Source organism: Salvia hispanica, chromosome 4 (genome assembly GCF_029641045.1).
Source record: "Salvia hispanica isolate PSC_SH4W2 chromosome 4, Shi_PSC_v1, whole genome shotgun sequence".
Taxonomy (NCBI): Eukaryota; Viridiplantae; Streptophyta; class Magnoliopsida; order Lamiales; family Lamiaceae; genus Salvia; species Salvia hispanica.
Genome location: NC_142695.1, coordinates 7,128,234 through 7,143,178, shown reverse-complemented (window position 1 = coordinate 7,143,178; position 14,945 = coordinate 7,128,234). Strand labels below are relative to the sequence as shown.

Sequence of the window (14,945 nt, the reverse complement as noted above, 5' to 3'; positions counted from 1 at the left end):
GAAATTTTTCAATCCGAACCACAGTTTTTTTTATTTTGAACAAAATTTGCACTTGTTTGATGATTGTGCAAATTACAAGATTTTTTTAATAGTTTATCTATTTAAGTTGATTATATGTCGTGAAATAAGAAATGATAGTCGGAATTGAGAAAGGCAAACAATGTAGTTGAAAAGAAGTTGGTTAATGCTCTTTTTGTAGAAAAAGGGATTCGTTAACGCAAAACAGTTGAAAAGGGAGAAGTAACATTTACGGTATAATGCTAAACAAAGCATCATCAGTTGAAAAATATCATAATGTATTGCATGTATATATATCACTATATCTATATGGTGAAACTTGAAAATCACAGTTTTTTATAGTTACAAAGCGTGAAATATTGCTATGATGTGAAGCACTTGGTGGTTGGTTGCATGGAAAACATAAAAGTTAAAACTGCCCCCAAAAAGGCCAATTCTCTTGGCTCCAAAAGTGCTGAAATTTCAATTTTTTTACTTTATAAATAAATCTACTAGCTAGGAATATATTTTGATACATACCTATATATTAAAATTTACTTTAGACAATTAGATTTGATGTTCTTGCGTTTTTGTTTATGATTTTTCTTTCTTTCCTCATTTTTTTCTTTAGGGGTGGAATGTATTTTTAATGTTTTCTATCACAACAATATTGTCATTTACTCATTTGTATAAAAGTAATACTACTACAAATTCGTGATGTTCTAGTGCTTCTCCACGATCACGAGCGAAAACTGATTGAGGAAATTATACACCGACAATTTCATGCATTGGGCCCCTAATGTATTTAATATTCGAAATAATAAATTATAATGATTGAAATATTGGTAAACTTTGGATTACAATTGAAGCATACACGAATCATGGAGTTCCATGCATCGTATGCGGAAAGTATTTAAAAATACTCTGGATGGAAAATAGATTGGCTCGTGGTGTTTGTTGATTAACTATTAGTAGCCTATTTGATCATAGAGAGGTCGTTTTAATTAGTATCCAACGCAAAGAAAATCGTAGTTATGCTAAAGTGCTGGCCATTTAACAAAAAAAATCGTATACTACTCTTATTATTCGTAAATTACACGAATCATTTAAAAACCAAGAAAAAGAACTCGACCTATTGATCATATTCTAGTAAAATATTCGTCTTATTATTTCGAACCGGCTAAATTAAAGACTTGTCGCCTCATTTATTTTTGGAAAAATTGTCTAAAAAGTCATAAATTTAGTCAAATTTTGGTTTGTTCCTCAGTGTTCAAAATCATTCAAGAAAAATCATTAAGATTATATATATTTTCAATCATTCTGTGGTAAAAAAAATTTATTAAGTTATATCTAACACAACAACGAAAAAATTTTCTATCAATGAGTTAAATAATGTTGCCTATCAAATAGGAAATTACATCGTTTGATAGAAAATATGAGTAATATATTACATGTATGTGACCATAATTTTTTTACCATGAATAATTAATAACAAATTTAAGCTTTTCCTATATGATTTTCAAATTGTAGGATAGAATCATAATTTGGCTAAACTTCATGAATTTTCTAGCAATTTATCCTTTTATAAAAAAAAACAATATGTCATGCATTTGATAAAGAAACGGAACACTACGGTGGAGTCCGATTAGACTCCATTTAATACCAAGTGTTCGGTGCCAAAAAATATTTGAATGGAATTGAATTACAATTCCAAATCTCTTCAATTCTGCTATTTGAATTCCATATCTAAAGTAGTTATTTAGAAATTTCAAATAGTATATAAAATTGAATGTTAGGCTTTCGGTTAGCCTAACGTCCGAAATATCGAGCACGAGTTTGAGATTGGAACGATTGAAGAGAGTGAAAAACTAATTTGAGTTCTAAAGGGCGATTTATCGCAAAAACAATGAATGAGACAATAAGTTTAGAGATTTCTCAATGAATAAAGATCTATATTGACTTTTTATTTATAAATTATTAACTAAACCCGATAAAGATAAAGATTGCGCAAAGATATCTAACTAAAATTAAGGATACACTAAATCAAATAATATTAAGAATATATCATATTATTGAGATTTGTTGGTTCAAGGGCCCTATCATTGAACATCATCCCACCGTGCATACGTATAGTAATGCACCCCGAGGAAGTCGCTTGAAATGAGATGAATAACCTTAGCTTTGTTATAATTTTAAGTGAGTTGATTAAAAGAAACAATAACAACTCATGACACCTTCTTCCGAGCTATCTAAAAGTACACCTTATAGCAATAATGAATTAGTATTAAGTAAGATGAATGTATGATCAAAATCTATCAAACAAATCAAAATTCACATATATTAGCATTAGATAGAAGGTAACATATATTGATAGGGCAGAAGTATTTCGTGTTTAATTGAGAGAATGATTATGAAAATAGAAGGGGTGAAAAAGGAAATTCTGTTGTCACGGATATGATTGAGTAACATGCGCCGACAGTCCCGGCGCAAGCCATACTAATATTGCATTACCAAACTATATTAAGTATAATTAGTTAAATAAAGAAAAATTTAGTGGAAAGTTATTCCGTGGAATCAGCAATCCCCCGTGAAATCAGATGTTCGTACGCCGTCACGGTACGGGCCCGCCTAACGCTGGAAATGGAATCCCTTCTCTCTCTTTAAACACTTACAAATCACCCTACACTTGTTACAGTTTAACTAAACTATAATAATTTTCAGTCATGAAAATTCAGCTAAGATCGAAACAATATTATACTCCTATTTTGAATAAAGGTTATTCAGAGTCAACCAAACTAAGAATAAGATACAATATTTATTTAAAAAAAATTATTTGTCATTGGATACTACTACATCCGTACCATTAAATTGAGTCGTATCCTCCTTTTCAGAATGTCAAAGGTCAAAACTATGTTGAGTCAAAATAAAACTTTAAATTACTCTATTTTATTTTATCTCCTACATTATTATCTATTATCTCTTCTACTTTATTCTCTATTATCTGTATTTTATTTTCTATTATCTCTTCTACTTTATTCTTTCTCATCTTGCATTTTTTAGTATAACTCATTTAATACAATTTCTTATTTTTCGTGCCAAAAAATACTATCTCAACTTAGTTGGGGGGAAGAAGTATTAAAATGACCAAATTACTCCCTCCGTCCCCGATTAAGAGTCATACTTTTCCATTTTGGTCCATCCCCAATTAAGAGCCACACTTTATTTTTACCATAAATAGTAAGTAGGTCTCACATTCCACTAACTCAATTCACTCATATTTTATTATAAAATTAATATAAAAAAATTGGTCTCACATTCCACCAACCTTTTTAACCAACCTTTCTTTACATTTCTTAAAACCTGTGCCCGGTCAAAGTGTGACTCCTAATTGGGGACGGAGGGAGTATGTCATATTGATAATGTACTATAATGAAAATACGTACTATTACTGGATTTAATTTCTGCTGCTGATTTAGTATAATATTCCTATATACTCCTGTTTATTTAGAATAAGCTCGAAAAATCCTATTGCATCATTTGATAGTGTGGAACCATAGTCCATATGCTGACATTTTGTCAAGACAAACGCGTAGCACCACAGTTAGTTGAAAAAAATCAATATGTTTTCATATGATAAATTTTTACAATATTATTTTTATTTATTAAGGAAAACTAATCACTCTCACACAGTAACACTAATATAAAATTAGCAAGTAACTTTCAGTTACCAAATCACAAGAAAGAAAAGAAACCTAGTATACTGACCCTGACTGATTAAATTATATAGAATTCATTAAGAGTTGATTAATTTGTACTTTTGCATAACTTTGAATGGTTAAAACTTAAAAGCTTAGAAAATCATACTGTAATTAATTTTTTCTAACATATATGTGAGAGATTATGATTCGTTCAATTTTTATCACCCAAGTAAAAAATAGAACTCAAAAAATTGAAGGGGAGACAAGACTGATTCAAGAACTTTCAGTTGCTTTATTAATTTTTTTTATAAGCAAGAAAAATAGAAGAAAAAAGAGAAAAACATGTAAGCTGTTGCACGTGACTGACCGACGGTGGCACGTGACAGACACAGTGGATAAAAAGCGCAGAACTGCAGCAGTTATCAGTAGTTAGTTAAATTAGTCACTTAATTTTAATTAAGTAAAGCGCTGTCAGTAAAAGAATATGATTAGCAACACTAACCGCGGTCATACAAATTAACAGCAATACTGGTTTTGGCAGTTAGTTAACGGTCGTTAAGTCTAACGTTTTCTGATCGTTGGCAGTCTATAAAATCAGCAGAGGCCGTTATGTCGGGCCGTAGCGCTTCTTCTTCATTCTCCTCATTTTCATACCCCTTTCTCTCTCTAAGTCAATTACATACACATTTCATCTAGAGAGAGAGAGGCTGGAACTGCGTTCTGTGAAGACAATGGCGATGGATTCGAAGAAATTGGCGGTCTCTCTGTTTTCAGCTATGCTGTTTCTGTTTTTCGTTGGAGCTATGGCTAGAGTTGAGAAATCTCAAACCGCGATACCGAGGTTCGTTTTTGCTCTGCATTTTTGCTCATTGTTTCTCGCATTTGATCCCATGGAGAAGAGCAGCAATGTTCCTGCACATTTACAGCTTTGTTCCACAATGTGGATTGCGTATGCGTGATTCTCATTGAATTTCCCCTCTTTTTTCGCTACGAGTTTTTTTTTTTTTTTCTCAATCGCATTTTTCTCTGAATTGCTCAGCATTACATAATTTCTGAAAGAGAAATGATTTTAACTTTTCTGTTGATTCTTCCGGTTCAGTGAGGCGGAGAATTTGCAGAGCTCCCCAAACTCAACAATGGCGGAAAAGTGAGTAACTGAAAAACTTCAATTCTGTTTTTTACTTTCGACCTGAGTCGACTCACGAGTAACATTTTCCTAGATGTTGCAGCATCGATCCCGTCCGTTAAATAACATGCTTGAATCGATCTCAGCCGTTTATTCTGTTTATACGCAATTCCTCACCCATAATCTTATTCCCTTACTTACCCTCATTAAATGCCCATTATTCCACCCAACCATCTCCATGAAAAACGAAATAAAAGATGCCGTTGGTGGCATATTCGTAATTTCCTTTTTCAAGCAGTTATCAGTTGATTTCTCTCTCATAAAAACAAACTTTTTGTGTGTATAATGTACGTAAATCCGGGCTCTCTTTCTTCCACTACCTTGAGCAGTGAAATTAAACGCCACTACTAGTGCGTGCACTGTGTGTAAAATAATACCCATTGCAATTAATCGAAATCTGCCTAAATAATTCGCCGCGGTTGTCGGTCGCCCATGTGAAATTTTACAGTCTCCATTCCTTTTTTCTAACCAGAAATGGGAAAACTTTCCAGCCAAAAATTAATTTCTGAAACCATCATGTGACTTTAATTTCACTGTGATGGTTGTTTGTTCAGGTTGGGAGGCATTGATGAGGAGGCCTTGAATGAGCATGCTGTGGCTGATCCAGAAGAGGTTGTGAGAATGGTTGAAATGTGAGTGATTTTTTTTAATAGTCTTCCTACTTTTTCAAGAATTGCTGGAAATAGCCTTTTTGTGCATTTAATGGGTTGAGTGAGAGCATTAACTGACACAATGAGGTTTAGTAGTAGTTGCTGTTAGGAGTTGTTTCTTGTTGTGGTCCTCCCTCAATGAGACCTACCCTACCCACATGCCTTACTACATAATTTATGGAGTACACACCAATATTATTTATCCATCTTATTCTATAATAGTGATTTGTTTATTGATTATCCAATTTCATGTATTCACATTGTTTTGGGAAAGATGGGTCAATGTTGTTGTTCAGATCAGTGCACATGCAAGACTGTAGTCAGTCTCAGATCCACATTCAGGATTTGTTTATTTAATTTAGTGTTGGAACATGCATAACTTCATTTCTGTTTTTAGTCATTGATTGTTGCTGCTTTCTTTTTAAGGACTAGATAAAGTTGAATAACTGACCTTTGTTTTGTTGCTTTATTTAAGCATAATTGAAGAGCTCTGTTTCTTTATGTTATTTTCACGTTCTGTAAAGCTTGTATCATTTCATTCTAGTCATGTGCATGTGTGTAAGCAAGCATTCATTTTTTTGGAATAATGAAAGACTTGTTCTACCTTTTTGCACGTGACAGAGTGTGCCTAACGTTGTTGCTTGGCTTTAACATGCTTGAAACTGGTCCTGTCAAAAGGGGGAAAGGAAAATCTCCTAATTAACCCACTAAATGGAAGAGATTGATAAATATGATGACTTAATATGAATTATTCTTTGATAATGGAGTTGTGACAATGTAGTAAATGATGATGGTGAGTTTGGGATATATTACAGGGCCACTCAGAACAGCACGGAGAGGCGAAAACTGGGATATTTCTCATGCGGAACCGGTAACCCCATTGACGACTGTTGGCGTTGTGATCCCAATTGGCACAAGAACCGCAAGCGCCTAGCGGACTGTGGCATTGGTTTTGGGCGCAACGCCATTGGAGGCCGTGATGGGCGGTTCTATGTCGTGACTGACCCTAACGATGACAATCCCGTGAACCCCAGGCCGGGAACTCTAAGGCATGCTGTTATCCAGGAAAAGCCCCTCTGGATCGTGTTCAAGCGTGATATGGTTATCAAGCTGAAGCAGGAACTGATCATGAACAGTTTCAAGACAATTGATGGGCGTGGCGCGAATGTCCACATAGCTGGTGGAGGCTGCATCACAATCCAGTATGTCACCAATGTGATCATCCATGGCCTCCACATCCATGACTGCAAACCAACTGGCAACGCCATGGTGAGGAGCTCGCCTTCCCACTACGGTTGGAGGACTATGGCTGACGGCGACGCCATTTCCATCTTTTCGTCGAGCCACGTCTGGGTGGATCACAATTCGCTCTCTAACTGTGCGGATGGCCTTGTGGACGCTGTGATGGGATCCACTGCCATTACCATTTCCAACAATTACTTCACCCACCACAACGAGGTGAGTTGTCTACAATTGTTACATGTTTCAAGATTGCTGTGGGTGATATTTACTGATTTGATTGATTGATTCTTGTGTATATCGTTTCAACAGGTTATGCTCTTGGGCCACAGTGACGCCTACACGAGAGACAAGCAAATGCAGGTGACCATTGCCTTCAATCACTTTGGTGAAGGCCTTATCCAGAGAATGCCAAGGTAATTTAATTGCACTTTGGCCTCCTCAACCTCTTGAATTAGAACAAACTTAATGAGAACTCATAAATCTGCAGATGCCGTCATGGATACTTCCACGTGGTGAACAATGACTACACTCACTGGGAGATGTACGCCATTGGTGGAAGCGCAAACCCCACGATCAACAGCCAAGGCAACAGATATCTTGCACCAAGCAATCCTTTTGCAAAAGAGGTACTGCAACAAATTCTTCTTTTCTCTGTCTCACTCTGTATAAAAATGTATACACTGCTTAATATCAATGAATGCTGTGATCAGGTGACAAAGAGGGTTGACACGAATCAAGGTCAATGGAAGGGTTGGAACTGGAGATCCGCGGGCGACCTCATGCTTAATGGAGCTTACTTCACCCCATCCGGAGCCGGAGCTTCAGCCAGCTATGCAAGAGCTTCAAGCTTAGGCGCCAAGTCATCATCCATGGTAGGAACCATTACATCCGGATCCGGTGTTCTTGGATGCCGCCGTGGTCATCAGTGTTAGCACACACTCTGCATCTCCCTCTTCCAACTACATCAACACAAAAGGCAAAACAAAATCACTTCACCTTATTTTTTTACCCTTTTTTTCCTTTTGCCATTTTAGATTATGATTTGACCCCATTGAAGCATCACCCTATCCATATTATAGTGATTGTTGTCTATCATCCATTGAAACTGGCAAGTGTACATTTATGACACATGTCCAACCATATCCCTCTCATCATCTACATCGCTCTCGCCTTCTCCCCGTTGTTGCTCAACCTCGTCCTGCTTCAGTCAAAAGAAAAACAATGATATTCTTGGGAGCAGGTGCTGAAGCGTTGTCCAAACTCTTTTTTTTTAAATCATCTTTCAGTCATGGATTCTCCACAATTTGCCTATCCACATATATCTCATCTTTAAGTCTACCGAAATTGTGTTGGCTTTCATTCTTCATAGGAACTAAATGATATTGTAATTTTCTATTTCTCTTTCTTCTTTGTTTTAGCTTCTTTTTTTTTTTTTTCTTGAGTCATACAAGCTATAGTGTGAATGTCTAAACATTGAGTTATTGGGGAGAGAGAGAAATGAGGACCTTTGTAATACATGATGCATGTTATTAAAGGTTCATTGCCTTTTAGCTTTTCTCCACTTCTTTTTGCTTTGTCTTTGTCAATGAAAAGCATTATTGCTGGTTTGTGTAGATGATTCTTGTGTCTACATTTGATTTTATTCTTTCTCAATAGCTTGCACTGATCATTCTATCAGTAGATGCTTTCATTACACTCGTACTATTTGAAAGATGAGAATTAACTACTTGAACAAGTAAAAGTTATGTCTCCATTCGAGTGGGGATGTTGGCAATTTTCTTCATCTTGTGACATGTTGTGATTATTACAATAATGTTATCATAGTTATTGTTGTGGTGATTTTACCCCTTAATCATTACTGTCTGTTACCTTTGATCATGTGCAAACCATTCTTCACCATTGGAGCATTTTTTTAATTAGCTTCAGCTTTAGGTGTATTACTAAATGATTAAAAGAGGCAGACATGATCTAGGATGCTTATCCCTGCTGGAAGTCATATGCAAATAATTAGCGATCCAATGTTGCTAAAATTTCGATCTTTTGATGGAAAATAATGCTTATAATTATGTTTTTTTTTTAAACACGGCACTTGCTGTCTGTTGTCACGTTCGAGAGTTCTTTAATTGGTACGATAAAATAGAGAGAGAAAAATTCATTTTAACAAAGAAATTGTTCGATTTATCAATTACTTTAATATCATTTTTGTTAATACTAATTTACTTCAATTTCGACATGCCACTTAATATTTTTGGTGTTAAAAATTGAACCTCGTAAAATCGATAGTGTACAGTTTCTAATGACTATGAGACCGAGTATAGTACTAGTAATTAAGTATTGAAAACTTGTAAATAAAATTAATTAGGAATTAATCATTTCCATGTTACGCACTATTTATTTTGGTAAAGTACAACCCAATCGATTCTCTGAAAGAAAGTACTACGATCGAATTCAAAAAAACATGCATGATTCTAGCGAATTGAGCGATTAAATATATTATTGATTAATTATTCTAAGAAGAGAAACTGTTACTACTCTGTAGTTCTCTAAATCATCCATTATCTCTGATTCTCTGCAGTTTTTTTTATTTTATTTTAGAGTTCATGTTCCAGTTGTATCAATAATTAGCTTTTAAACACTTAATATACACAATTTAGTAGCATCTGTTTATAATTAAACAAACAATATATGGGATCCAGCTTAAAGAATTATATGCATAAAAACTAATGAACAAATAGATATTAAGAAAATATCATTATTCCTCACATGGTTATTCTTGATTGCGATTCAAGAATTCTTGATCTTACTCATGCAAATTTACCTTTTTTGCAATTGAAAAGTGACCCTCAAACAACCAATTAAAAATGGTTGGCGGAAAGAATCATATCATATCAACTTATTAATTTTATTTTTAAACGTGTTACATACCAGGAAACTTAAATTGAACTTTGTCTTAAATTTTTTATTTTTAAGTGTGTGTTACATACCAGAAAACTTAAATTGAGCTTTGTCCGACATCATTTATGGAGGTGTGTGTACCTTATAAATGGATTCAACAGAGCAGAAAATTGCATTGAATTTAGGATTTATATCCTACACCGCTGTTGTGAGTGTGTATGTTTATGGAGTACAATTAAGACAAAGTAGTACCTATAATTGAAAGTTTTGTATCGAATAGTTGAATTATTCTCTTATCACAAAATTAAGATGCCTAAAAGGTGTACTACTACTTATTATAGGAAATGGTTCACATAAAAAATTATTGTAAACATTAAAAATTATAGTTAATCGGTCATGAAAATTATAAATAGGCTAGTCATTCCATGCATTCTACACATATCAAACACTAGAAAGCATTCTGTTTCAACAGAGACGCAAGCCGTTTTATCTTTGGGGACGAAACGTCAATCCGAAGAGCACTACCGGGGCGTATCTCGTCTTGCGGAAAGAGGCCTCCTCAACTCGGATATTTCCTATTCTACGGTCTATAATTTCGATTTCCGTTTGTAATTTTCGTTTCAGTTCATTTCTGTATTTCTTCTTTGAGTTGTATTACGCCCGGTTATCTCTTGTAATTCCATAAATCCAACATGCATCTCTTTAGTTGTGGATGAATGCAAATATGGATTAGAATCATACAACAAAATATATTTTTGATTTTCATTAGTATATTAGGTGCAAGTGGCCACTTTGACTACTGTAAATAAATATATGAACCTATTTTCTTATAGAAAACTTGAAAATCTTATTGAAAATATAACAATAAAAGTTGAAGTTCGAAAACATATTAAAATCAATCTACCCACCCATGATTCAGTTTCTTTCTTTAATTTTGTTAGTTTTTCGAGCTTTAATTCATTCAATTTCAAATTCATTTTTTCTTTTTAAATTTAAAAACGAAATTGATTGGTGTGATTTTAAATTTGAGAATTGAAATAAATTTTAAAAACCAGAACAATTAAAATATATTTGATGTGTCAGAATTGAAAAACAAGTATTGAAGTGCCAAGATATAAATAGAAAGCAAAGTCAAAATGAACGATAAAATAATTTTAAATTTGCAAAAAATAATCAAATGGAATTTAAAGTTAGCAAGTCACGTGCGAACGTGCCTAAACAACATACCATGCATGTGATGCGCAGGGACCCACACGCCATGTGCCCCCAATTTCATATCTTTATCACTTTCTTTAATCCTCCCCTAAATTTTACTAATAAAATCAACACAGCTAAAACTTGCATTCTCACTATACAATAAATATATTATGTATAATTGATCTGGCTACTATTTATGGTAAAAATGATATATCGAAGTACTACATTATAAAATGACGTTATTCTTCAAATTAACTAAAAATGATTTACTCAGACTTGGATAATATATATAGTCCAATTCACACAAGCAAAAAAAAGTAACTTCCGTGCATTAATAATCAAATCATGATAATCAATTTATAGGTTCTAATCTTATAGCTTCAAGCATATGTGACCCTATGTTTCTCAAATAAATTTGATAAATTATACAGTATATGTAATGTATCTATGCGCTTTTACTTAAATAGACAGCTAGCACATATAGTGGTTGACATAATAATCAAATCTTGGACTGCTATGGAGCAAAAATTAGGTGAAAAAAACCCATGATTGGTGGAAATTAAAGAGTTGAGAGACTTGGGTAATGTGAATATATTCACTACGTTGGATTAATTATGTATGAGATTTATAATTATGTTGGGTGATTCATTTCATTACAGCTGGAAATTTGTTACAAATTTGATACAATGATCACACCTTTAAACATAATTAGTTGATTTCATATGAGTCGTGTGGTAGATATATTTTGCGACGTTACGGATGAGTCATGACGATCACTCTTTGCATATATTACTCCCTCCGTCCCAGATAATTTGTTCACTTCCTTTATTGTACTCGTTTGGTAAAAATAATATTAATAAATAATTAAAGTGGAGAGAAAGTAAAGTAAAAGAAATAATAATATAGAGAATAGTCTTGCCTACATTTTTCTTTCTCTTATTTTACCATTTTTCAACTTTACCTATTTATTATGCCCTCTATCCCACAAAAGATATATCACACTTTCCATCTATTTTAGTTTGTCCCACAAAAGATGTCACATTTCTATTTTTGAAAAAGGTTCTCTCTCACGTGAATATAAAAATTATATTTTCTCTCTCCATTTAACAAACAAATTATCAACGATTCAAGATTTAATGAAGTATATATTCGATCAAATCATAAGGGGTGGAGCCAAAAAGTTTGAAGATGCATAACATGATTTATTCATGAGGTTGGGCTAAAGAATTGTGCAAGATGATATTTGGAAGTGAAGATTTGAGTAACCCAAAGTTGTAATAATTTAATTATACGCAAGTGGACCAAAATTTGAAGAAGATATAAGCTGTTTACTGACAATTGAAGCCAAAGTAATCTGATCATAAAAAACGAAAATTGGCTTCGTCGAAGCTTCCTCAAATTATTTTGGTATTTACTTCATTTACATGTTCGAAGAATAAATAGATAGAAAGATAGAAATATATTAATTGACTTTGATATTCTTTCCTTCTAACAATTAGGATATCCTTTCTAATTTTTTTTTTCTTTCAATTTCATTTTTCTTATGTTATAGGGTTTCCTCATCGTTGGATTGAAAATATTTATCAACAACATGATTGTGAATTTTATCTCTCTTAAGTTCTGTTTCGAATTTACAATTCGTGAATTTTTTATCCGACTCATCAAACAAACTTTTGCATTTGTTTATGACGTCAATCATTTCATTCACGACTTATTAAAGAGTTTAATCATCCTATATATGAGAATGGTTCAGATAGCAAATATAGGTCCCCCATCATAATGGAAACTGAAACATTTCTGCGCACATTTTTGCACCCCTTACTTTTAAATCTTACTACAACCCCATTGATGTATTTTTTTTTATAAGTATGGAGTATGCTCAAGCCAAGAAACAATGGCAAGGTAAGAGTTCAAGTGTACAAAACAATTAAAAACACTCCTCGCAAAACAAACAAGTATCAAAGAAAAAAGCACAAAGAGCGGCAAAATCACGTGCTGCAAGAAGAAGTTCAACCAACAAGAAAAGACAACCAAACGCATCAAAAAACACCATAAAAAACAAGACCACCAAGACTGAGAGAAATGAAGCTCCTCAACCAAAAAAGGTGAAATGTGAAAACATACCACGATCACCTCCACAATGTCACTGATTTAAGCTTTTTATCGACCACGACCACGTCTCATTGACTTATCTTTATAATAATCGAAGTTATACTCATAAAAAAAAATATTTTAGAAAATACAAGAACCAAAATCTTATTCAATACTATATTATACTTCTTCTGTCCCATGAATATAGACTGAATTTTTTTTTTCGTACGTCCTATAGAATTAAGCCATATCCAGTTATGGAAACATTTTCTCCTTCTTATTTACTTTATCATTTATGAGCTTCATCATCCACTATATTATTTCAACTACTATTTCTTTTTCTCCTTTACTTTACCAATTATGTGTCAAAACTCTTGTTATCCTCAATTAGCTTATTTTTATAAGACAAAGGGAGTATTATGCATATTATTTTAGAGTGAATTACATATTTAGGACCTATACTTATCACAACGAACGTTTGCGGTCCCTATACTTGCAAAATATCATTTGCGGTCCTTATACTTGTACTTATGCACGTTTTAAGGTTCTTTTCGCTTTTTGATCTTTTTTGGACGAAAATACCCCCAAAGAAAAAATTTGTACACTATTTTCTCTCTTTCATCCTCCTTCTTTCTTTTTCCTTTGTCTATAATAAAATTAGAACTAAAATTATGGATTTGTTAATCTTATTTCCTTTTCTCACATCAAAAATTTCTCTTCGCAATTCTAACAAAATAATGTAAAATAAATTTCTTAGCTGAACTTTTGATTTGTCTAATTTCCTTCTTCAAATATGTCTCATCTCAATTTTTCTTTTAATTATACAAGTCATTTACAGAAAGAAGAAAGAGAAAAAATGAAGAAGAAAGAAAAAGGAGAGAAAATAGTATATAAATTTGTCCTTCATTTATTTGGGGGTATTTTAGTCCTAAAAATGTCAAAAAAAAAGAAAAAGAACCTTAAAACGTGCATAAATACAAGTATAGGGACTGCAAATGATATTTTGCAAGTATAGGGACCGCAAACGTGCGTCGTGATAAGTATAGGTCCTAAATATGTAATTCACTCATTATTTTATCAACAATATTAATTCTTTTGTCCACAAAAAATCTCAAATATATATATTTAACACAGATTTTAGTTAAATAATAAGTAGTGGAGTACTATTGTTGTGAATGAAGTAAAGATCTCATTTTATACTGATAATTACAGATAAATTAAGTATTACGATTTGCGAGTGGAGTAATTAAAACTACGACGAATGAAAAACTTTGTGAATATCTGAAAATAGCTACTAGAAGGTGAATTTGCGTTGAACCTGTTACTTTAAATAGGTGTGCCAATTCTGCTATACATAGAAAAGAAAATTATCAATATTTGTCTGTGATTAACGTCTATAATAATCCTGTTCTAATATCGAAAAAACTATATGAAATTCTCACATAACGAATGCTTTTACGTACTATCCCATAAAATAGAGATTCTCTAGTAAATAAATTGCAAAAATTATCATATCAAACTCTTCATAGCGAACCCACTAAAAGAAATATTGTATTTTGGTAGTATTAAGTATTACAGAATTTATTAAGCTCAACCACAAAACAGACCCTGATGTGCACAGCCTGCGCAACATTTAGCTAGCTAGGTGCAATAAAATCCAATTAATTTGTTGGATATTAATTAGGTAGATTCATAAACTGTGGGTCAAAATTAATAATTTCAATTAATGAGGTCGTTGAAAATTACATGCGTTTATAATTGTGACTTCACTTCTTAATTCAGAAGATTCTAATCTGAAGCAGAGATTGGATTCTGATTTATAAGAATCTGAATTGCAATACTTTAACACCTCATAAGATCCTACAAATTTATAAGATTCAACATCTCTGCTACCACGAAACAATCTGAATTGAAATACTGTAACATCACAATTAAGATCGTACAAATATGTAAGATTCAACCTCTTTATCAACACAAAACAATTAAACA

The 14,945-nt window shown here is 32.9% G+C and overlaps 1 protein-coding gene across 2 annotated transcripts; it reads left to right on the top strand.

The window, feature by feature from the left end:
* The first annotated feature begins 4,319 nt into the window (after nucleotides 1-4,319).
* On the top strand, nucleotides 4,320-8,386 carry LOC125195982 (putative pectate lyase 1). 2 transcript variants are annotated; one of them, XM_048094301.2, is made up of 7 exons: nucleotides 4,321-4,536; nucleotides 4,795-4,842; nucleotides 5,436-5,513; nucleotides 6,347-6,989; nucleotides 7,083-7,186; nucleotides 7,261-7,399; nucleotides 7,484-8,386. In XM_048094301.2, the coding sequence occupies exons 1-7, from the start codon at nucleotides 4,427-4,429 to the stop codon at nucleotides 7,703-7,705; spliced, it is 1,344 nt and encodes a 447-aa protein (XP_047950258.1). In that variant the 5' UTR covers nucleotides 4,321-4,426; the 3' UTR covers nucleotides 7,706-8,386. The 2 variants fall into 2 exon arrangements, with proteins under 2 accessions (XP_047950259.1, XP_047950258.1); XM_048094302.2 differs by lacking the exon at nucleotides 4,795-4,842 and having other exon boundaries at nucleotides 4,320-4,536.
* The last annotated feature ends 6,559 nt before the right edge of the window (nucleotides 8,387-14,945 follow it).

Bases quoted from the DNA above. Each gene is read 5' to 3' on its own strand.
- LOC125195982 (XM_048094301.2), top strand. From the start codon at position 4,427: ATGGCGATGGATTCGAAGAAATTGGCGGTCTCTCTGTTTTCAGCTATG. The intron at 5,514-6,346 runs GTGAGTGATTTT...GATATATTACAG, and splicing joins GTTGTGAGAATGGTTGAAAT to GGCCACTCAGAACAGCACGG. The intron at 7,187-7,260 runs GTAATTTAATTG...ATAAATCTGCAG, and splicing joins CTTATCCAGAGAATGCCAAG to ATGCCGTCATGGATACTTCC.